The sequence below is a fragment of the Bos mutus genome, chromosome 8, assembly GCF_027580195.1.
Source record: "Bos mutus isolate GX-2022 chromosome 8, NWIPB_WYAK_1.1, whole genome shotgun sequence".
NCBI classification, from domain to species: Eukaryota; Metazoa; Chordata; class Mammalia; order Artiodactyla; family Bovidae; genus Bos; species Bos mutus.
Window position 1 is genome coordinate 74,130,615 of NC_091624.1, and position 23,706 is coordinate 74,154,320.

General features: G+C 39.9%; 1 protein-coding gene across 5 annotated transcripts in view; it reads left to right on the forward strand.

Annotated features, from left to right (window-relative positions):
- KDM4C (lysine demethylase 4C) overlaps positions 1–23,706 on the forward strand; it is a 411,129-nt gene that overhangs the window by 9,192 nt on the left and 378,231 nt on the right. For 4 of the 5 annotated variants that reach the window (XM_070375870.1, XM_070375869.1, XM_070375866.1 and 1 more), the window contains one exon: positions 22,842–23,002. In XM_070375870.1, the coding sequence (XP_070231971.1) occupies positions 22,859–23,002 (144 nt within the window). In that variant the 5' untranslated portion in view covers positions 22,842–22,858. Of the gene's footprint in view, positions 1–4,687; positions 4,735–22,841; positions 23,003–23,706 lie in introns of all 5 variants that reach the window. The other variant, XM_070375868.1, reaches the window with a different exon arrangement.

Consider the following 23,706-nt stretch of genomic DNA (forward strand, 5'->3'; position numbering starts at 1 on the left):
TTCGATCCCTGGGTCAGGAAGATCCCCTGGAGGAGGGCTTGGCAACCCGCTACAGTATTCTTGCCTGGGAAATCCCATGGACAGAGGACCTGGTGGGTTACAGTCCATGGGGTTACAGAGAGTCAGACACAACTTAGCGACTAAATAATACAAGCATATATGCATATGTATATCTTTTAATACAAATGGTAGTATCTATACTTATTTTTCTTTTCATTTAACTGTGTACCCTGGATGTGACCATCCCCTCCCACCTGGTTTTATTAAGATATGATTGACATAGAGCACTGTATAAATTTAAGGTGTACAGCATAATGATTTGACTTAACATACATCATGAAACAATTACAACTGTAAGTTTAGTGAACATCCGTCATTTCATATTGATACAACATTAAAGAGATAGAAAAAGAATTTTCCCTGTGGTGTGACTCTTAGGATTTACTCTCTTATCAACTTTCTTATAGAATGTATATCAGTGTTAATTATCTTTATCATGTTGTATGTAATATCCCTAGTACTTATTTATCTTGTAACTGAAAACTTGTACCTTTGACTATTTTCATCTAATTTCCCCTATCCATCCCCTTGGGAGAGATTTTAAAAACATGAATGTATATGTTATTGTTCAGTTGCCTGCTGCTGCTGCTAAGTCGCTTCAGTCGTGTCTGACTCCGTGCAACCCCATAGACAGCAGCCCACCAGGCTCCCCCGTCCCTGGGTTTCTCCAGGCACGAACACTGGAGTGGGTTGCCATTTCCTTCTCCAATGCATGAAAGTGAAGTTGCTCAGTTGTGTCCGACTCTTTGGGACCCCATAGACTGCAGCACACCAGGCCTCCCTGTTCCTCACCATCTCCTGAAGTTTGCCCAAGTTCATGTCCATTGCATTGGTGATTCCATCCAGCCATCTCATCCTCTGATGCCCTCTTGTCCTTCTGCCCTCAATCTTTCCCAGCATCAGGAACTTTTCCAGTGAGTTGGCTGTTGGCATCAGATGACCAAAATACTGGAGCTTCAGCTTCAGCATCAGTCCTTCCAGTGAGAGTATTCAGTGTTGATTTCCTTTAAGGTTTACTGGTTTGATCTCCTTGCTGTCCAAGGGACTCTTAGAAGTCTTCTCCAGCTCCACAGTTCGAAGACATCAATTCTTTGGTGTTCTGTCTTTATGGTCCAGCTCTCACAAACGTACGTGACCACTGGGAATACCACAGCCTTGACTATATGGACCTTTGTTGGCAGAGTAATGTTTCTGCGTTTCAACACACTGTCTGGGTTTGTCATGGCTTTCCTGCTAAGAAGCAATTGTCTTCTGATTTCATGGCTACAGTCACCATCTGTGATGATTTTAGAGCCCAAGAAGAAGAAATCTGTCACTACTTCCACCTTTTCTCCTTCTATGAATATGTATAGAGCTTCTTTTTCAAAATGATTATACAATATTGCATTGTATAATGATAATTGTATATATGATAATTTATTTAACCAGTGCAGTATTGAAAGTCATTTAGGTTCTTATACAATGATCTATTTATGTACCATTACCTCCGTTTAAAAAAAAAAAACTTATTTGTTTGACTGTGTTGGGTCTTAGTTACATCATGCAGGATCTTTCCTTGTGGTGCATGAACTCTAGATGTGGCTTGCAGGCTTAATTACCCTTTGGCATGTGGGATCTTAATTCCCGGAGCAGGGATTGAACTTGTGTCCCCTCCATTACAAGGCAGATTCTTAACCACTGGACCACCAGGGAAGTCCCACATCAATGTTTTAATTGTCATAGCTTTATAATATGTATATATATAAAAGAGTCAGATTTTACAGAACATTTTTAAAAATTAATTTTATTTCTTTATTTATGGCTGCACTGGTCTTTGTTGCTGCTCAGACTTTTCTCTAGTTTTGACAAGTGGGGCTGTTCTCTGACTGAGGTGCTCAGGGTTCTCATTGTGGTGGCTTCTCTTGTGTAAGAATTGATGCTTTTGAATTTTGTTGCTGGAGAAGGCTCTTGAGCGTCCCTTGGACTTCAAGGAGATCAGACCAGTTAGTCCTAAAGGAAATCAACCCTGAATATTCATTGGAAGAACTGATGCTGAAGCTGAATATCCAACACTTTGGCCACCTGATGTGAAGAGCTGACTCATTGGGAAAGACCCTGGTGCTGGGAAAGATGGAAGGCAAAAGGAGAAGAGGGCGGCAGAGGATGAGAGGGTTGGATAGCATCCCTAAGTCAATGGACATGAGTTTGAGCAAACTCTGGGAGATAGTGAAGGACAGGGAAGTCTGGCGTGTTGCAGCCCATGCAGTGGCAAAGAGTTGGACATGATTTAGCCATTAAACAACAAAATTACCCATTTTAGCTTGTGTCTTAAGGATTTTAAAGCTTGTCCCCCCCACCCCCTGCATTGCGATCAGGAACAGTTTAAGTAACATTGGGTTATGTTTCTTAAAAATTGAGCATAATTCTGTGAAAACATCTGGGCTTGGTGTTGCAGATTTATTCTTAATTTAGTGGGCTTTGTTTGTTTGTTTTTGTGGTAGCAGGAGAGCTGAGTAAAGACATCAGTTATGTTTCAGGTCTGAGTCTGGGGTAGACTAAATGTGCAATCATTGTACCTACTTGCTGTTGGGTTTTAGGATAGGGATTTTTATTTCTGAGCCTTAGTCTCACAATTTCACAGAAAACTTTAAAGAATGGAAATGAGATACTGTATGTAAAAAGCACAGTAAAGAACCAAAAAATGCAGGGCTTTTTTGATTTTTCCTTTTAAAGGTTCATTTTAATAAGACAGTTGTATTTTAAGAGTTGTCAGTGAGCATAGTTCTCGGTCTCATACTGTTGAGAAGCAGATAGACTGCCTCCCCTAAAAGACCAGGCAAATGGAGAAAGACTGGGTACATGGAGACATTTGTTTTGCTGTTAAACAACAAAAATTATGAGTCCAACAACCAAAGGTGGCCCAGCTGAAGTTCTTTTTTTGTGAACATTAATGAAGGTTTGGCCTTATTTATTTATTAAGCCATATTTTATAATCAGTAAGAAGCATTGGGTAGCAGATTATGATTTTTTTCTTTGTGCGTGTATCATGATTGTGTTTATTATAATTTAAAGATTTGTTATCTTGAAAATTAAACTCATCTAAGACACATGGGAAATATTTTTAGATGCATTTGCATGTCAAGGCAGCCCTGTACTGGTATCAAGATTAAGAGAATAAATGATTGATAAATATCTGGGCAAGGTACTGTGCCAAACCTGGCGTGTAGGATGACGATCTAGCAAATCCTTCTCCATAGCGGTTGATCTTTCAGATGGGAGTTGCTCCAAAATGTGCAGATTACCATAACTCTTTACAGTAGTGTTTCTTTCGCTCATTAACAAATGAAACAAGCAAGGACCATCAGGCTACTGTTTCTGATGTTTTCCAAACTGTTCTCCTCCCACCCCCAGTATAGCCGATATTGCGTGTGGCTTATGTGATTGTGAATCTTACGGACTATAATTTCAAAGTTTGCATATGAATATATTTTCAAAAGTTTGCATATAGATATGTTCTCACAAGAGTTTAAAATTTGACTTTCATTTTAATATTTGAAACTAAGAACGTAAGAGTAATTTACATGGCGTCCGATGAGTCCTTTTCATAGGCAGTCTCAGATGTAAAGATTACTTGGGCTTCACTGTAGAGTTGGCAGCAACATGTGTTTTACCCTGTGTGTCAACCAGGCTCTGGGATCTGGGCTGGGGCATTGTGGAGGGTGGTGAGGGGCTGGCTGACCTGCTGGCCTGCAGAGGGCGCCAAGAAGCCACAGCAGGTGTGTGGGTCCTGGGCACCTCTGGCCCTTCCTCTCAAGTGGCCCCTCCTCCCTAAGTTCCCCGAGGAAGACAATCCAAGCCTAGTCAGCTTTTAGTTAGAGCTCACAATCACATGAAATACAAGTTTTAGAAACTATTGAAATCTCTTAAACAGTTATGCTTGTCAATCCTTGTCACCCTGCTGCATAATAATAGAGATTTAGAAAGTACATCAAGTTTCTAAATTCTTCTTACTCATAGGAGAACAATCCTTTTTTCCCTTTTCAAGCAGAAATATTGGTTGGCATTGATCGCCTAATTTTGGGGGTTTGTCAGGACCCAAATTTTAGTGTAATTTTCCTAAAAATTGGAATTAACAGAGAATTAAGGTTTTTCCCTTAATTCATATGTGTTGAAAATTGCTCAGAATTTCTGTTTAGCCTTTTTCATGTCACAGATCTCTCATAATCAGATAGAAGGTCAAGTTTCTATGTTTTAAAAATGGTTTTTCTCCTTAGAAATTTTAAAGCACTTTCGTTCCATGTTTAAAGGTTTTATTGATATGCTGATAAGAGATTACTTTGGCTTCAAATTAAAAATAGGTTTGTAAGGAGAGTCCAACAGTAAAGAAAACATTGGTCACTTAAAATTAATATTTTCTAAATTCTTAAGATAAATTTAATGCTACAATGATACTTTCTTTGTCTTGTGATCAGTTTATCATGTACTTTCCTATTGAAAGCATTTAATTTTTTGCTTTCTTCTAAAAGAGTATTTAGTACCAAGTCTGCATTTATTGAATATATTTACTGATTTTTTTCCTTTTTTTTGTCTTCTCTGTACCTTTGACAAATTGAATCATAAAATCTGATGACACTTTCCTGCACTGCAGTATAAGAAACTGCTGGCTTTTATGAAACACTGCAAACTACTTCCTAGGTAAACAGATTTCTTACTTTGAATTACTGCTGTTTGTAAACTTTCTTTTCCCTTGTCATGATACATTTATGTCAAAATTTCTTACCAGATTAAAGGGTATTAATACGTGTATACCTCTCATAACTAGAAAATTCTTGAATGTTAGCTGCCTCTGCTGTTAACAGTGCAGTTTTCCGCTTCTGCTTGTCACATATTTGGGCATTGCTGAGAGGAATCTTAAGATGACTTTGTGGTCTGCTTCCATTAATTGTTCTATAGTGGATATGCTTCTTTCAGTAGTCACTGCTTGTGTTTTGCATTTTCGAGATTGCTCTCTTATTTTACCTATCTAACATAAAGCTTTTTCTTTCTTCCTTATTATCTCCAGGTCCTTGAAGTTAAATAATTTAAGCAGGCAAATTCTTTGACTAATCTTATTTAGCTATAGAAACAGTTGTCTCTTGAATGGATGGGGTCGCAAAGAGTCGGACACGACTGAGTGACTGAACTGAACTGAATCTTATTTAGCTATAGAAAGAGTTGTCTTTTGAATGAATAAATGATTTAGGAGGGATAGTTGGAAAAGTCTGAAAATCTGTGTGCTTTAGAGGAAAATAATGAGATTACTTATCTTAAATGTCAAACTAAAGAATTGGAAATTAAAGTGGTTTGCCAATTTAATTTCTGATTCCAATCGAATTACTTTGATTTGGAAGCCATTTTTACTGAGAGAATGGTTTGTTAAGAATGTTGTCTTTGAAAGTTTCATTCATCTAGGTGGAAAGGTGGGACTCTTGTAGAGTTAAAAGCTTAGAAATCAGGAAAGTACATAAGAACTTCAACTTGAGTAAGCTACTCAATTTTTATTAATGTAAATGAGCAATCCTTTCCATCCCTCCTCTCTTTTCCCTCTCTCACATATAACACTGGGCTCATGAAGGATCATAGAGATCATTAGTTTATTGATCCCCAGATTTGAAAAATAAGCTGGGCTGACGTAGGCTTGTCACCTTTTAATTTTATGAAATAAAAATTATCAAAGAAAACTTACTATAAATTACTGTTCAGAAAAACACCAGCAAAGCAAAAAGAATGTTCTTCAAGAATAAAAAGTGTAACTTTATGAAAAATCAAAGCACTTTCATTCCTCAGAACTACTGCCCACTAGTGTTTAGGGACACTGAACTTGTTTAATTTCTAAAGTTTAAGGGTTACCAAGGCTAAACATTAACAGAGATGAAGTGCTTATACCTCTGGGTATAGATGGAAGCACAGCTCAGTCCAGTTGTGTGGCCACGATCTTGTCCAGTGGTTCTTAACTACTTTTTAGTCATGTGTGATGTATTTTGAGAGTGATGGGATCCTCATCTTGGAAGAAAAAATGGACAAAAACAGTGTTAGGACTGAAAAGAATACTACACTGTAGATGAGTCCATTAAAAACTTCTGCTAATACATTTGAGTGCACAGTTTTCCAGAAAAATATAAATGCTGAAATAAATTCAAGTTATACCATTTAAGAGTTTTTATTCTGTAGTTACATGTCTTACCACAAAGAAATATCAGGTTCAGATGGCTTTTCTAGCTAGTTCTACTAAGTATTTAAATAATACTTAATTTCAGCCCTCAGAAACTCATAGTTTCCCTCTTTCAGGAACACATCCTAACTCATTTTTTCAGGCTAACAGGTCTTCCTACCAGCACCTAGACAGGGACAGTTTGAATAAGGAAAATTACTAGCCTCACTTATGAAGATAGATAATATTAAATATATTTTAACATAAATAATTCCACAGTGTGCCATTCTGACAATACTTCATCATTAGATCAGGCGCATTCCAGAAATACAGGTTGGCTCAACATTAAAGTATTAATCTCAATCGTAAATAAAGGAGAAAACCCATCATAATAGATGTAGAAAAACTATTTGATAGAGTTCTTTTAAAAGCAAATGAGCCCCACCCAGATAAAATTAAAAAAAAAAAACGAGAGAAAGCGATAGAACAGAGCTTTTTTTTTTTTTTTTTTTTTTTATTAGCTGGCATATGTTTTATTATTGTTGTTACTATGAAGACTGTGCTAAGGCTCATAAAATAACATTTCAATTTTCAATTATTCTTAAAAAAAAATTCCTGCAGCAAAACATTGCCATCTCTACTGCAGATGAAAAAAGTGCTAACCCATTAACGGGTACCTATACATAGTAAACATTCTGAAGAGGAACGGTTAGAAGCATTCCCTTTATAATAAGACATTTCACTGCCACTCCTCTTTAGCACTAGGGTGTCTCAGGTCAGTAAGATGAGAAAGAGAAATAAAAGGAATAAGTATTGTGAAGGAAACAAGGAAAAAACTACTATTCTCAGATAGTTTTCACATGATCTATATAGAATCATAATCTATAGGCACATTTTCAGAAGTGAGATTATTGGCAAGGTAGTCATATGTGAAATCATTAAAAAGTTAATAACACAAACTGGGGCTGTGGTAACAATAACAACCTAGAGGGGTGGGATGGGGACGGAGGTTGGAGAGAGGTTCAAGAGGGAGGGGCCATTGTATATCTATGGCTGATTCATGGTGATATTTGGCAGAAACCAATACAGTACTGTAAAGCAATTCTCCTTCAATAAAAGTAAATAAATTAATGACCCCCCAAAAAAGTTAATGGCATTTTTATTTACCAGCAACAAAAGAAAAAATATACCAAAATGAGAAATGTATTTAAAACATGTTCAGGTGTTTAAATATAAAATGAAGTGACTGTACTCTTCAAAAATGACAATGTCATTGAAGACAAAGACATACTCTGGAAATATTCCAGATTTAGGGATACTAAAGAGACATGGCAGCTACACGCAATACCTAATCCTAGACTGAATTCCCTACTGGAGGGGGAAAAATGCTATAAGGGATGTTTTTGGGTCACTTGACAAAATTGGAACACAGAAATTAGACATAAGTATTATATCTTTGTTAAACTTATTGGAGTTGAGAACTGTTGTATCTGTGTGTAAGAGAAGACTTCGATTCTTAGGAAACGCACACTGAAGTTTTAAGGTGTAAAGGGTCATGATGTATGTAGATTACTTTCAATTAACTCAGAAAAAATGCATATATTTGTGAGTGTGTGGAGAGAAAGAGAACATAAATTTATAAAGCAAACAGGGTAAAATACTGATTTAATGAACCTGACTTAAGTGTATACAGGGCTTCCACATCCCCCACCCCTTCTTGTAAATTTGGAATTACCTCTAAAGCAGAAGTTAAAGAAATAGTGTTGAGAGAATAAGTATGAGAATAAATCCACTGAGCTTTGTGTTTTTCATTAATTCAAATTAAGTTTTCACATTGATAGGACTTTTTCCTAAGTCAGGGATGGAGGGCTTGGCACTATGGAAGGGACAAGGGAAAGGGTTGTTTAGCCGTAAGGAGGGACTTTGACAGGTTTTGACCTTGCTTGATTTTTATGTCTGTATTATAAAGGCACAGAGTGATTTTTTTTTTTTCCTCCCCAAAGTTATTGTTTTTATTTTAGTTAAGGATGTAAATCAGGAATAAAAATACAGCTATTATTTTATTTCTACTTAAAGCATAAATATACATTCATTTACTTGTCTTTTGTTGTAGGGTAAATCCTTTTCTTTGAGTAAAGGTTCAGTTCAGTTCAGTTCAGTCGCTCAGTCGTGTCCGACTCTTTGCGACCCCAGAATCACAGCACGTCAGGCCTCCTTGTCCATCACCAACCCCTGGAGTTCACTCAAATTCATGTCCATTGAGTCGGTGATGCCATCCAGCCATCTCATCCTCTGTCATCCCCTTTTCCTCTTGCCCCCAATCCCTCCCAGCATCAGGGTCTTTTCCAGTGAGTCCACTCTTCGCATAAGGTGGCCAAGGTAGAGTCCTGCATTTACTCATTTGCATAAACTGTACACTCCCAACACAGCTTGTACCACTTTCACTTTCTGGGTTTTTTTTTTTTTTTTAATAAGTGAAAGTTAAGACACTTGAAATAATATAAGTTACAATCTGTCTAGATTTTACAAATTCCTTTACCTTCTAACCTTTTACTGTTAACAGTTCTCACTTTTCTTTTGACATTCCTTTTTTTGTTTTTAAAAATTATCTTTATTGGCTCTTTCCAAAATATTCAACTTAAATTTTGTAGAAACAATATCATTTTTGTATATCTATTAAAATAATATTTAATCACATCACACAATGGCACAGTTTGCATAAACTGGGTTGGGAATAAGCACTGTTGATAGCTAAGTCTCTGGGGTCGCACAGAGTCGGACACGACTGAAGTGACTTAGCAACTTAGCAGCAGCAAGTATGCCTTTTAGTTGATATTTAGAATAGATATAGTCTACAAGTCTTGCCTGTGTTGTTGTGGGCAGCAGTGGTGTTTTTTGCAGACACTGCATAATATTTGGTGAATTGGTTAAGCCAAAGGCTATTGAGAGTTTCTACTGTGGAAGACCAGTAAGAGTGAGTAGCTGTAGTGGCTGGCTAGTTTGTTAAATGGCTCAGTAATTTTACTCAACAGTGCAAAATGAATTTTGAGTAATTTGAGTTAATTTCTTTTAAGATACAGAACTGATTATTACATAGGATTACTGGCAGAAGGCAAATAGGTATGCATAAAACTTTCATTTGATTTATATCTAATATTTTTATACCATGTTTCTTTCCCAGTTACCATTCTTAGGTTATATTTGATGATTTTATCAGTCATGATTCAATTACAGTGGACACGTTCTTGGTTAACTTAAGCAGAAAGAAATGTGATACTGGAGTTGTTAAAGGTTGGCGAACAGGTTATTGGCTGGAACCCCAGGGACTTAATCTTCTGGGATGTCTCATAAAACACCCTTGCTGGTGGGGTCATCTTAGGAACTGCCATTTTTGCCACAAACAGAAAACTGAAGAATCAGGGTACAGAATCACAGCACCTGAGGTCTGAGAGGCAGGAAGTTGCTGCTGCATCTGTTTGTCTCATGGAATCACCATTCAAGTCATGCCAGAGCTGTTAGATCCAGACTACCTGCGCTAAATCTGATCGAGAAAGAAGGATGCCTTGTGGGTTTCCATCTATTTCCCTTTGCTGCTCAGTTCTGAATTCAAGTGTCTTAATACTGAAAGAGTTTAAATCATATCTGGAGTGCCTATTGCAGTGCCTCTTGAAGATGGAGACTCTTCAGGCATTTCCCCTATGACATATTTTGCTTTGGTGATCAGGCCTGATTTCTTCCCTTTCTTTTATTCCCACCTCAAATCAGTCAATCTCTCTCTCTCTGCTTCCCCTGACCTTCCTCCCCTGCTCTCTGCTCATCTTCTTTCTGTCCTTCTCTGTTAATGCCAAGGGAGGACAGTCGCTGCCACAGCCCTCATGGCTTCCTCTGTTTCCCAGTTCTGAGTTCTGGGGAAGAGGTTGAGCTAGTTAGGGTCAGTTGTAGTCTGGAGGATTGGCTGCCTGGCTCACTCATAGGTGGGAGAAATTCTTGAGGGGAAAGGAGGAGGATGGTTTCCATGGGCTGGGGGTAGATAAGGGCTTTTTCCAAATGATCTAATTAAAAGGGGTTAGGTACAGACAGTTCTCATTGTTTGTGGTAGTTATTAAAAGTCACTGTGAATACTGAATTAGTGAATTCTGAACCGTTGCTCCTAGGGGAAATCTAAGATAGAATTCTGTGTCTCTAATCTCAGTGCTTGTCAACTGGTCAGTTTATCACCTTGTTTTGTGTGCGATTTGTTTAAAGACACCTTCTTTAATATATAAGTATTCATTCATTAACAATGAACTCATGCCAACAGTGTAACTGATGGCTGAATGAAGCTATGTAATACGTATTTTCATCATAAGGCACATCCTAACTTTCTTGGACTTAGAAAATTGTGCTTGGGGACTATTTTAAGTAGCTAGATCACCAGTAAGAAGCACAAAAATATAAAAAACACTGGCTATAAATAGGCTGCAAAAAGGATTGTTCACAATATGGGAGCTGAAACAAGAAGGCAAAGCATTGCCCCATTTGACCTCAGCTGGGAGAACATATTCACATATGGGTGATTCGCATATTTCACCACTTAGTTCATGTCTGTGAATGGCCATAGGAGTGCCACAATCATTGATTTGGAGGTTAAAATTTTAGCAAATAGGTGAATTTGCAAATGCAGAATGCAGGACGAATGAGGGTTGAGTATAGATTTGGAGTGGGAATCAGGAGAGCATTAAAAAAAATGTCATTGCTAGTTGGTGGGGAATGTTGGCAGAAAAGACTTCATAATGCAGTCTGCACTTGAGATAAACTTTGAAAGAGATTATAATCAGAAAGCCAACCAAGGAGAGGCCGAGGAAATAGCATAGTAGTTATGAATGCGATAATAGAATTTTAGATAAGGCTCAGATCACATCCTCAGCTCTTACTATGGGACTTTGGGCAAGCATTTTAATTTCCATCATTGGTGGAATAGAGATAGTTGTGATCACTCAATGGAGTTAACTTTGGGGTTGAAATAAGGAGAGTGCACATTAATACACGATGCAGATGTCTGCTCACAGGAAGTCCTCAGTCATGTCATACAGGAGACACTTTTCTGTATATAGTGCAGCAGAGGAGGGAAATGGCCTGGCACCTGTGGGACCTTTAGAATGAAGCAAAGGGTTCAAATAGGCTAAATGGCTCTTTGAGGCTGTGGGAGAAGGCAGTAGCTGGATCATTGGAAGTAGTTTTCATGCTGAAATGGTTCTGAGCTATTAAAATGTTTAAAATAATGATGGCACGATCAGTTTCATTCTTAGCAAGTTTGTCCTGTATTTTTATAGTGTATAGAGGAGAACTGAGGGGTAAATCAGCAGAGACTCTTGGAGTAGTTTAGGAAAAAAGGGACCAAAATTTGACTTAGGATACTAACACAGGGAATGGAGATTAGAGAACTGACATGAAAGATCAGATAGTTTAAGAAGTCCAATAGACAACAGTTGGCATCCATATAGAAGTGGAGAATGAGGGAGGGATGGCTCCTTGGATTCTGATGTCATTGCAGTGGAGGGTAGGGCTTGTGTACCCTGATAAAGGTTGGATCCACCTGTTCTTGTACTAAAGGTTCTCCTGATGCTCTGTGTATCCCTTTTATTGCAGTACCCAGCCTGTGGTATTTTAACCACTTGTATTCCTTTTTACACATAAGCTCTTTGAAGATTATTAGCACTGGTCACTGTTGGTGACCAAAAACTATAGATGGATTGAATGAACGATGATGAAGACTATGGGATAGAGAAGCAAATTTTGGAGGAAAGATTCTTTTTTATCTCTGTTAAGTTTTAGATTCAGTTTTGTGTCCCTGTTGAGTGTGAGAATCATCTCTGAATGGCTATGCCCAGGAGCCACTTTGATTTACTGAGCTTGGATTCAGGGAAGAGAGGTTCTTGCTGTGTATTTCTGAGGCATTGGTATGGGCAGCTGAGGCCGTGTGCACGCGCTCATCCCTAGTGTCTGTCTGGTGGAGAGGGAAGACAACCACAGAAGGAACCTTGCAGTCTATCAGTTATGAGGAGTTTGGCTGAAGAAGAGCATAGAAAGGAGTTCCAGAAAGTGAAGTGACCATAAAAGAGTGAAAAGGGGTTGGTATATGTCGCACCATACCCAGAAGCTGTGGCAGGAGAGGACTTGTCCAGTTTTAAAGACTGCAGAGAGGCTGCTAAGAGGACTAAAAACAACATTCTGGAAGTGGCAATTGTAAAGTCACTGGTCACTCTTTCCAGAATGATTTCAATGTACTAGTGGATGAAGATGTCACATCGCAGTGGGACTGAAGGTTGAATAGATGAATCGGACAAAATGAGTGTAGGCTATTTTCTGCTGGGTTTAATTTGTGAGGGTTGGGGAAAGAATGCTGAAGGTTGTAGCTGAGATCTGTGTAGGAGGGGCCATGGTGTACAGGGAGCCTTTAAAAATTACATGGAAGAGATTTGAGCATGGTTGTGGGCAGTGGTGAAGAAGCTAATAGAAGAGATTGAATAGGTTGGTTTTTGCTTGGTTTTTGTTTTTCTGAAGCCAACATCTCTGCCTACTGTCGCCTGGCAGTATGGTATTGTATTTTGTAACTTTGAATCCCCATTTACAGTGCTATAGGGGAGCTAGTGTTTTCTCATTTAAATGATGGGGAAGCAGGCCTAGCTTTTAAGTAAATTTCTTGATGGAGGAGGTGTGTGCAAGGAATTAGAATCTGGCTGGTTTGACTCTAAGGTCTGGCCTTGCTTCTTGGTTGCCTTTTAAGTGAAGACAGTCACAATTTGAAAGAAGCATCCAAAATAATTTAGTTCAACTCCCATTGTTATGGTAATTTTTATAAGACGCCATTTTCTTTGGTTAAGATTTCCACTGTGATGTCTGTTTAGCTGAATTGTTAGAAGGCAGAGAAACTGTCCCTTGTTACAGTAAACTTTTGTTTAGTCTGGGTGCTTCCACCTAAGGATTTGGACATGGCCAAATTTGCAGCCATGAAATTAAAAGACACTTACTCCTTGGAAGGAAAGTTATGACCAACCTAGGTAGCATATTCAAAAACAGAGCCATTACTTTGCCAACAAAGATCCGTCTAGTCAAGGCTGTGGTTTTTCCAGTAGTCATGTATGGATGTGAGAATTGGGCTGTGAAGAAAGCTAAGCGCCGAAGAATTGATGCTTTTGAACTGTGGTGTTGGAGAAGACTCTTGAGAGTCCCTTGGACTGCAAGGAGATCCAACCAGTCCATTCTAAAGGAGATCAGTCCTGGGTGTTCTTTGGAAGGAATGATGCTAAAGCTGAAACTCCAGTACATTGGCCACCTCATTCGAAGAGTTGACTCATTGGAAAAGACTCTGATGCTGGGAGGCATTGAGGGCAGGAGGAAAAGGGAACGACAGAAGATGAGATGGCTGGATGGCATCACTGACTCGATGGCCGTGAGTTTGAGTGAACTCCGGGAGATGGTGATGGACAGGGAGGCCTGGCGTGATGCAATTCATGGGGTTGCAAAGAGTTGGACATGACTGAGCGACTGAACTGAACTGAAATTAATCAACATGGTTCTTGGTCATTGTATTCTTAGCGATGACTGGAAACTTTATCCCAAGGGAAAAGGATAATAGGATTTCTAACAATTAGGTTGTTACTATGTTGCACAAGCTATAACTGAATGGAAGTTTGCCTCCCCTCTCCCATCCATTTTCTAATAATTGCCTACTTAGTGGAATATGATTGGTGGGTGATGAAGGGACTCATACTCGGTCATCAGACACTGTATAAGTTGAAAGTTACAGGACAGTCAGAAAAAGTGCAAGTACTAAATATAAAAAAAGTGCTGTTTTCTAATTATGCCTTTTAAAAGAGGAATTTTCTAAGATATTTTCTGGTTTATAACAGAGCAGAATGTGTGCATTCTGTAAACATACAAAAGACCCTTTTTGTTCCAGTTGGGCTATTTCTCTTTTAATCCTATTTTTTCCCCCTTAATTCCATCATTCTATTGCTTTTCTATTGAATATCTGGTGACCAATATAGTTGATGCATACAGGTTTTTAAAAAAATTGTTAGGTTAATTAATGGTTTTTGTCGTGTTTTAATTTTTATTGGGGTTTAATTGATTTAAAGTGTTGTATTAGTTTCAGGTATACAGCAAAGTGAATCTGATATACACATACATATGTCCACTCTTTGTTAGATTCTTTTCCCATATAGGTCATTATAGAGTATTGAGCAGAGTTCCCTGTGGTATGCAATAGGTCCTTATTAGTTATCTGTTCATACATAGTAGTATAGTGTATATGTATCAATCTCAATCTTCCAATGTATCCCTACCCCTGTAACCATAACTTTGTTTCCTACATCTGTAACTATTTGGTTTAAACCAAAATAAGTTAATTTTAGCCTTTTTAAAGATTCCACATATAAGTGATATTATGTGATATTTGTCTTTCTCTGTCTTTTTACTTTACTCAGTGTGAGAATCTCTAGGTCCATTCCTCTGTTGATGGACATTTAGGTTGCTTCCATGTCCTGACTATCGTAAATAATAGTTGCATACAGTTTTTTTTCTTTTTAATTTTGTTAGGCTGCGCCGAATCTTGGTTGTGACTTGCAGGATCTTTAGTTGTGGCATGTGAACTCATAGTTGCAGCGTGTGGGATCTAGTTCCCTGACCAGGGATCAAGTCCGGGCCACCTGTGTTGGGAACATGGTGTCTTAGGCACTAGATCACCAGGGAAGTCCTTAGATGCATATAGTTTTAATTCATATCCGTCATGTCTTTTTAATGCTCTAACAGGCCCCTCTTCCCACCCCTGTCACCACCCCTCCTCCCACATTAATTAGCTTTTGGAATATAGACTATCCCACATTCAGTGTTTGACATATTGCTTTCTTACAGTAGTGTTTAGTTTGTTCCACTAGCCCCTGTATTTCCTGACCACTGGTAGTTAGATTTAATAGCTCAGTTTAGATTCAGATTTATTTTTAGGAAAGTATGATTAATAGGTAATGTTGTGTTTTCCATTGCTTCTGTCATGTATACTTAGTCCACCGATTGTTAGGTTGATTCCTTCATTATAAAGCTTCCTGTTGTCACCTCTTGGTTTTAACATCTGTTGGTGATGTTTCCTTAAATTCATTACTAGGAATTAAAAAAAAAAAGGTAAATGGTGATCATAGAATTCTGTTATTTTTTTCTACTTTTATTTATTGAAATTTTTCTATAAAGAACTTTCTACTATCAATTCTTTCCTTACCTTATGTAGGGGCAGAGAAAGTTTCCCTTCTTCCTATCTAGCTTCTTTGTTCTAATAATTAATTGACATAAGACAGATTAATGAGAGAAAAGCAATTTTGAAAAATAATAGATTTAATTTTGTAGGTACAGGAACCCCAAAGATAAGAGATCCAGGGGCAATTTGGGCAGTTGGGGCTTAAATGAAGCTTGAGCTAAGGGATGGAATCGGGGCCTCGGGCTTCAAAGGGGAGGAGGGTAAATCACCAGATGAGAAGAAGAGCAGATGTTTGATAAGCAGATGTTTGCCCAGTTGTACGGGTAGGTTTTTCAGATAAACTTTTCTGTCTGATAATAGCTCTCTTTCTGGTCCAGGCTCCCTAACTAAATTCTTCAGGTAGGTAAGGGAGAGGTAGAAGTTTTTCTTGAGTCTGCTGGGTCTTGATTGCCTTCAGCTCAAAATAATTCACATACCAAAGAGATACATTTTGAGGTCACAGATTCTCCTCCTCATCAAAAATATCATTTGTTCAGGAAAGAGAAGGACTTGATTCTTCCTTTTATTTTAAACCTTTGGAGTATTACGTTGAGTATTCCAATGGTGATTGATTCTTTTTTTAATAAAGGAATAGTATAGACTTACACATTTACAAGTATTTTATAGTTTGTTTATTTCACTGTAGATTCATGATTTCTTTATTTGGTTAATTATGTTATTGTTTCTCAGTCGCTAAGTGTGTCTGACTCCTTGCGACCCCATGGACTCCAGCATGCCAGGCTTCCCTGTCCTTCACTTTCCACTTTGTTCCGGAGTTGTTCAAATTCATGTCCATTGAGTCAGTGACGCTATCTAACCATCTCATCCTGTAATGGTTGCTTATGGTCCATTATTGTCGTTTATTTTGATGGCTCACTTGCCTCCAGATTTAGTCAGTGGAAGCCCCTTCAAGTTGACTTTTCTGTCCTTTTGCCATGTTCCCATCATTTTTTGAGTATTTCTACTTTCTAGCAAGGAAGATATTCCAAGCCTACCTTGTAGTTTTTTTCCCACTTGTCTTGGAATCAGACTTTTATCCAAGAAGCCCTGGTTCCTTTTAGTGGAGAATGGTAATATTTAGCATTAGTCAGCTAGGGCTGCTGTAACAAATGACCACAAACTTACGTGGCTCAAAATAAGATTTATTCACTCACAGTTCTGGAGGCTAGAGGGCCAAAATCAAGGTGTCAGAAGGGCCACACGTTCTTTAAAGGACCTGGGAAGAATCTTTCTCATTTCATATTGTGCTTGCTGGCATCTCTTGATTTGCAGTTGCATGACTCCATCTGTCTTCATCTTTACATGGTGTTCTTCCCTCTGGACCTGTCTCCTCCCCTTTTGTAAGGAGACACCAGTCATACTGGACTTGGGTCCCCCCTAATAGAATATGACCTTATCTTAACTTGATTATATGTATAAAAGACCCAGTTTCCAAATAAGGTCGCATTCACAGGTATTGGGGGTTAGTTTTCGACTTGTCTTTTGGGGGATACAGTTCATCTGATAACAGTGTCTGACCAAGGTTGTCTGCAAACAGAAGCTTACATGGCTCCCTGTGGGCTCGAGTTGGTGAACTGCCATGGTGGGACTGAAAGGCCAGACTTCCAGCTGCCTCAGGTGGTGCCTGTGCCCTGCCTTTCTCCAACCTGGCTCACAGGGGCCAGAGTAGAGCAGAGAGGTAGCACCTGCCCTGTCCAGGCCTTGGCTGCTCAATTTCTTTTTAAAGTCTCACTGTAGGAAAGGAGAAGGGAGGACTGGAAAGTATGGCCTCCAGGGTTTGGGCAGGTCCTCGTAAGGAACCAAGGGGAGGCTGGAATACAGGTCTCTTCAGACACTAATACAGCTGGTAGTTGTCTCTTGGTTCCTTTTCTTTCTAGCCTAAGGCGTTATCTGCTTAATTAGTGAGGACTGAGCAACTTTACTTTCACTTTTCACTTTCCTGCATTGGAGAAGGAAATGGCAACCCACTCCAGTGTTCTTGCCTGGAGAATCCCAGGGACGGGGGAGCCTGGTGGGCTGCCATCTATGGGGTCACACAGGGTCGGACACGACTGAAGCGACTTAGCAGCAGCTGTGTCTCCCAGGGGGTGGTGCTTTATAGTAGATCCTCAAGTGTTCTCTTCATTGTAGACCAGTTCTATGGCAGGCATTGTCTGAGAAACTAGTACTCGTGGTGAGAGCCATTGGTTTTTACGCTTTTCATAGTAATTGTTTCAACAACAGGACACAAGTCAGAAATAAAGGTGTATATTTCGAAAGCAATATGGGCTACAGATTGACATTTAGCAGGAAAACATCAGCCTTAGTTTCTTTTTTTATTACTAAATACAGATATGAGAATGAGGAGAGTGGATGTTAAGGTAAAATTTTTCAGGAAAGAGGCTTGGGCCAATTATGTAAGTATGAATTAGTGTTGCTGCTGCTGCTGCTAAGTCGCTTCAGTTGCGTCCGACTCTGTGCGACCCCATAGACGGCAGCCCACCAGGCTCCCCCGTCCCTGGGATTCTCCAGGCAAGAACACTGGAGTGGGTTGCCATTTCCTTCTCCAATGCATGAAAGTGAAAAGTGAAAGTGAAGTTGCTCAGTCGTGTCCGACTCGTAGCGACCCCATGGACTGCAGCCCACCAGGCTCCTCTGTCCGTGGGATTTTCTAGGCAAAAGTACTGGAGTGGGGTGCCATTGCCTTCTCCGATGAATTAGTGTTAGAGTTGTTTTTTACTTGATGAGAAAGATCTTTATTTCATTAAAAAAGTTCTTAGGGTACTTAGTATAGATATGATTATTTGGTTTGATTGGTCTTCAAAACATTGAAGGCCAGCTTTGTAGAAGCAAAATAACAAAGTTACCATCACAGATACTGTAGTCACTCACTTTGGGGACTCAGTCTCTATAGAGATGTAGCATTTAAAAAAAAAATGACTATTGCATCACCTTCAGCAGAAAATCATAGAGATGTTTTTGTAAAATATAAGTCATTCTCCAACTAGGAAGCATTATTGCAAGAGCATTTTAAATCTTTTCTGCTTGGCTCAGAGAAATAAAGGTAAAAGAGAAGAGGGGCTGGAAACATATGATCAATAATATCATGATTTGATTAATAACATTGATTAATAACATGATTTAGTTCTAGCAACATTAATAAGTTTAATAATTATAAAGATGGATTAGAAAAAACTCAAGGAACAGAATATTTATAAACTAACTTTTAAGATTAATGAATGTATGTAGGCAATCCCAAAATCAAATGAAAATGGTTATACATGTCCAAAAATGATCAATATCACTAGTAATCAAAGAAATGAAACTTAGCACCAGACTTTTTTAACTGTCGTATTAGTAAAAATTTGGGTGGTGAGATTAACGTTAAATCTTAAAATACTTTAATGTTTTTAAGTTTGTCACATTGTATATTAACTCTATAGATTGAAAAGGTCTAAATGTAAGCTGACTGGGTCTTTTGTATATGTATGTGATTTAGAGGTAGAACTAGTTTTGTGTAATCAGGAGTAGTGACATTAGAAGGAAGCAAAGTTTATGTCACAGTCCAGTTAGCAAACTAGGTCAAGGAGGAGGTTTAATTCTGATTGTTACAAACTTGCTGCACATCTTAACAGTCTCATTGCTTCAGTTTCTTGTCAGAGTCGTTCTGTCAAGAATCCTGACTCCTCTGTTTCTTACGTCACAAGTTTTGTTCGGAATAGGTCTGCAATCTGACCACTCCTCACTGCCCAGCCCTGGTCCAAGTTTGCCTGGGTTCGTGTAAATTGTCTCCATGCTTCCAACCTTGTCCTTTTTTGATACGACAGCCAGACTCACCTCTCTGCTTAACATCCTCCAGAGCAGTTATCTTAGAAAGCAGTGTTCTCTTCTTGGTGGGAAATGCATGTTAGAGTATCCAGAACATGAGGTACGAGAAGGGGAAGAAGCTAAAGATTACTTCTCATCTCACTCATAGTAAACACCAAACTCCTTTTCTCCCCTCTCACGCTTGCCCCCACCGCCTCTCTTACCATCTTCTTCTTTCCTTACCACACTTCTTCTTCTTCTTCTAAAAAAAAATATTTATTTATTTGGCTGCATAGGAGTCTTAATTGTGACATGCAGTTTCCTGACCAGAGATTGAACCCTGGTCCCCCTCCACTGGGAGTGTGGAGTCTTAGCCATTGGACCACCAGGGGAGTCTCACCACACTACTTCTTGCTGTTCTTTAAAGAGCCCAAGAGGCTTCTTACACTTGCCTCAGCCTTAAATGCTCTTCTTCCAGATATCTCATGGTTTATTCCCTCCTTCAGGCCTCTGAAAGGCTTCCCTTGCCCACCCCGTGTGAAGCAGCTACCTCTTCTGGTTTATGTCTTCATAGCACTATTACTTACTTATCATCCGTTTCTCCCCTCTACTGCTGCTAGTGTTTTGTTTCATTCCGTCTTGAATGTCTGCCCACCAGCCAGGCACTGCTAAGTGCCTGATTGAATGATCAGTTCAGTGGTGATTCAGTGATCATACCTAGTTGAATGATCAGTTGAATTTCCAGTTTCTTCTTTAGCATTTTCTCAAGCCCTTTGCCTAGAGAAACGGGCAGGGCCACCCTTGTTCTTCATCTGTGGGAAAGTAAGGCTGCCTTCCAAGTGCCAGATGTTTCTACAGAGGTGCTGTAGGGGCTTCTCCTTTCTCACTGCTCAGATTTTTATATTCTATTACTCTTTTTTTTAATTTAATTTAATTTTTATTATTATTATTATTTTTTTTACTTTACAATATTGTATTGGTTTTGCCATACATCAACATGCATCCGCCATGGTTGTACACGTGTTCCCCATCCTGAACACCCCTCCAACCTCCTTCCCCATACCATCCCTCTGGGTCATCCCAGTGCACCAGCCCTAAGATTCCTGTATCCTGCCAGTTAAATGATTTCTGTTTTCTAAGTAACTTTTCCACATTAGGGACCAATGCTTTCCTTTTTGCCACATTTGGTATCATTTAGTGTCAGCAGCAATGTAAATCCTTTAGTAACATGTTGACATTTATTCCATCATTCAGTTAGCAAATAGTTATTGCAGCAGATGTTACGAGCCAGGCCAGGTACCAGACTAAACGCCAGGGCTTAAAGAGATGGAGAACCTGCCTTCCCCTTGAGGAGCTTGGAGTTCAGTGTGTGGATGCAGGTGCCATTGGGACAGGCAGCTGATGTAAGAGGAATGCAGAGAGGGAGGTCCAGACACACAGGGTGGCTCACCTAGGCCTGCCTCAGAGGGTTGGGAATCTCAGCAGTGAACAGGAGTTTGCCAGGTGAGGAAACAGGTAAACACTGCTCCAACAGGAGGGAATAATTTGGGCAAGGGCATAGAGAGCTGTACTTGTTTAGAGAAGCACCAATCCCTGAGTCTTACTGAAGCATACAGTAAAATATTAGCCTTCCCAAGTGGCTACAGAGCAGGTAAAGAACCCTCCCGCTTACGCAGGAGATGGCAGGTTTGATCCCTGGGTCGAGAATATCCCCTGGAGAAGGGCATGGCAACCCACTCCATATGTGTCTGGAAAAGCCCCTGGGCAGAGGAACCTGGCAGGCTACATGGGACTGCATGTAGCCCATGTAGGCTGCAAAGAGTCAGACGTGACTGAAGTGACTTAGCACGCACGCACTGTATAATGCAGGCTGTGATGGTGGACACGGCCATGATAGTTCTTGCAAGGGCCCTGATCTGGATGCTTCTGAAAGGCTCTATGTATCCTATGTAGAGGTGGGACTTGGATCCTGCAGCCCAGGGATTTGGGCCTGTGCACCTGAAGGGACGGGGCTGGTGAGGCGGCCTGAAAGTGAAGTGAAGTCGCTCAGTTGTGTCCAGCCCTTTGTGACCCCATGGACTTAAGCTTGCCAGGCTCCTCTGTCCATGGGATTCTTCAGGCAAGAATACTGGAAGGGTTGCCATTTCATTTCAGGTGAGGTGGCCTGGAAGGCTTTTAAATTGCATGCCTCCTTCCTGGGGCAGGGGGAATACAGGATATTTTCTGTTTGGTATTAATATATCTCCATGCACATTATTTTCTAGTTTAGAATATAAATTCCTGGAGGGTGACAGGGTTTAATTCTGGAGTAGCTCATTTTGCTCACATACACTTTATGAGATAGAGGCTGATTTAAATCTTCAGTGCATGGAGATAATGTAGCCCTCAACTGTTATAACCTCCTATCTCCTTGCATGCTTCCCCTCTATCTACTGCATCCCTCATTTCCCACCTTCTCTTTTTGTCAGGCAAATTGAATTTATTATTAAAAAAATGAGAAAAGGAAAGTTTTGTTCTGAGAGGATTAGGTGTTTGAGCTGTCAGATGCCAGGTGCTGTAGGTGGGATGTGCGGGACTCCTTCCTGAGGCATGCGTGCCCATGCTCCTCATCACGGCACGTGGTGGGCACATGGTGTTCCCTTGCCCGACACACAGGTGTTCAGTAGATGTTTGTGGAAGGAATCACCCTGTTCTTTGACAGCAGGATTAAGTCTGCGTTTTCACAGCACTACTATTACCTACTTTTCTACTTTGATCTCTTGAATCTTTTCTTCCTGACCTCCAGACTAGCCAACCTCCCCTCTCCATCCCTGCAGACTTCAAATATTTCCACCACCTCAGACGCTCTTTCTCATCTGACAAACTTCTCTGCACCTTCTCATAAGGCTCAATTCTGCGCCTTTCCAGGGAAGTCATTGCTGAGTAACTCAGATGGAGTCAGTTACCTCTTCCTGTGTATAGTTTTTGTATTGAAGTTTGTTCGGCCTCCAGACAGTCAGCTTGGAAGACAACCTTTCTTTACTCTTGTGCTGTATAACCTCCTATACTGTGCCTCCAGCACTTTAGCCTGGTGTCTGGTGGTTTCGCAGATGGGGGCTGGTTTGTAAGTTATTACAGGAAAGCATGTCATGGTGACTAGAAGCACGCCTGAGTAGGCTCTGTGCTGGGGATGTGGAATATTATCCATTTACCGCTCAACCTGCACCAGGCCTTTCCATAGGTACATAGATGAGCGTCTGTTTCAGAGATGGTTCTGGAAACTTGCAAAGTTAGAAAGTTCATTCTTAATAGGAAGGTCTCTGAGGAGGAGACCAATGTAATTAGGTCAGTGATTTCATGCCAGCAGTAGGAGCTTGGGAGGAGGAGTAACTAGAGGCAGTTTTTCTTTTCAGGAGTCCGGGGAGAGATGAGGGAGTCTCGCTAACAGGGTGGTAGAAGGGAATCGTAAGTAACTAAAAGAGTTTTTGCTGGGGAAGCTTACCCACTATTTGGGAGGAATGACCACTGACTTTACCACACAGAAACTCAGCACTGATGCCCGCATCATCTTCTCTGTAGAGACTGCTCCAGCCATCATGGAGGTGGCCGAGGTGGAGAGTCCACTCAACCCCAGCTGTAAGATCATGACCTTCAGACCCACCATGGAGGAATTCCGGGAGTTCAACAGATACCTCGCATACATGGAATCTAAAGGAGCCCATCGAGCGGGTCTTGCAAAGGTGATTATCTTCAGATGTTTTTAAGCCAGAAAATGATCACTTGGCCTTTCAGTTATACTCTAGTCTTCTTGATGTGGGAACTCGTTTTTTCTAAAGGAAGATATTTGCAAAATCTTTGTTCATGTTAATCCATGTGGAGTATTTGATTTCTTCAAAAAATAATTATCTTATTTTTCTTTCAACTATTTATACTAGGTTACATTCTAGGGCTTTAAGAAAATAACCATACTGAACCAAGAGTGATTCCCAGAAACCATAGAGACCCGTGTAAGGGTTTCAGAAATGTGAGCGTATTCATAGATTTCATTAGTTGCTCACAGAGTGCAGGTACTAACCTGAAGCCTGAGTACTGCTCTGCTCCCCTCTACCCTTCTCTTCCTCTTTGTCCCTGCTGCTCCCTGCTTTCTCTTCCTCCTTCCCTTCTTCATTCTTTCTGTTTTAAAATATAACAGATTTATTAGACATAATTCACACACCATACAGTTCACATACCATATAATTCACCCATTTAAAGTGTGCAATTCAGTGTTGGTTTTTTTTGGGGGGGGAGCGTATATTCACAGAGTTGTGCATCCACCATCACTACCTAATTCCAGAACATTTTCAGCCCCCCCCGCCCGCCCCGCCCCAATAAACTCTACCCTTCAGCAGCCATTCTCTATTCCCTGCTATCCCCTACCCCCTGCCTCTTGGCAACCGCTAAT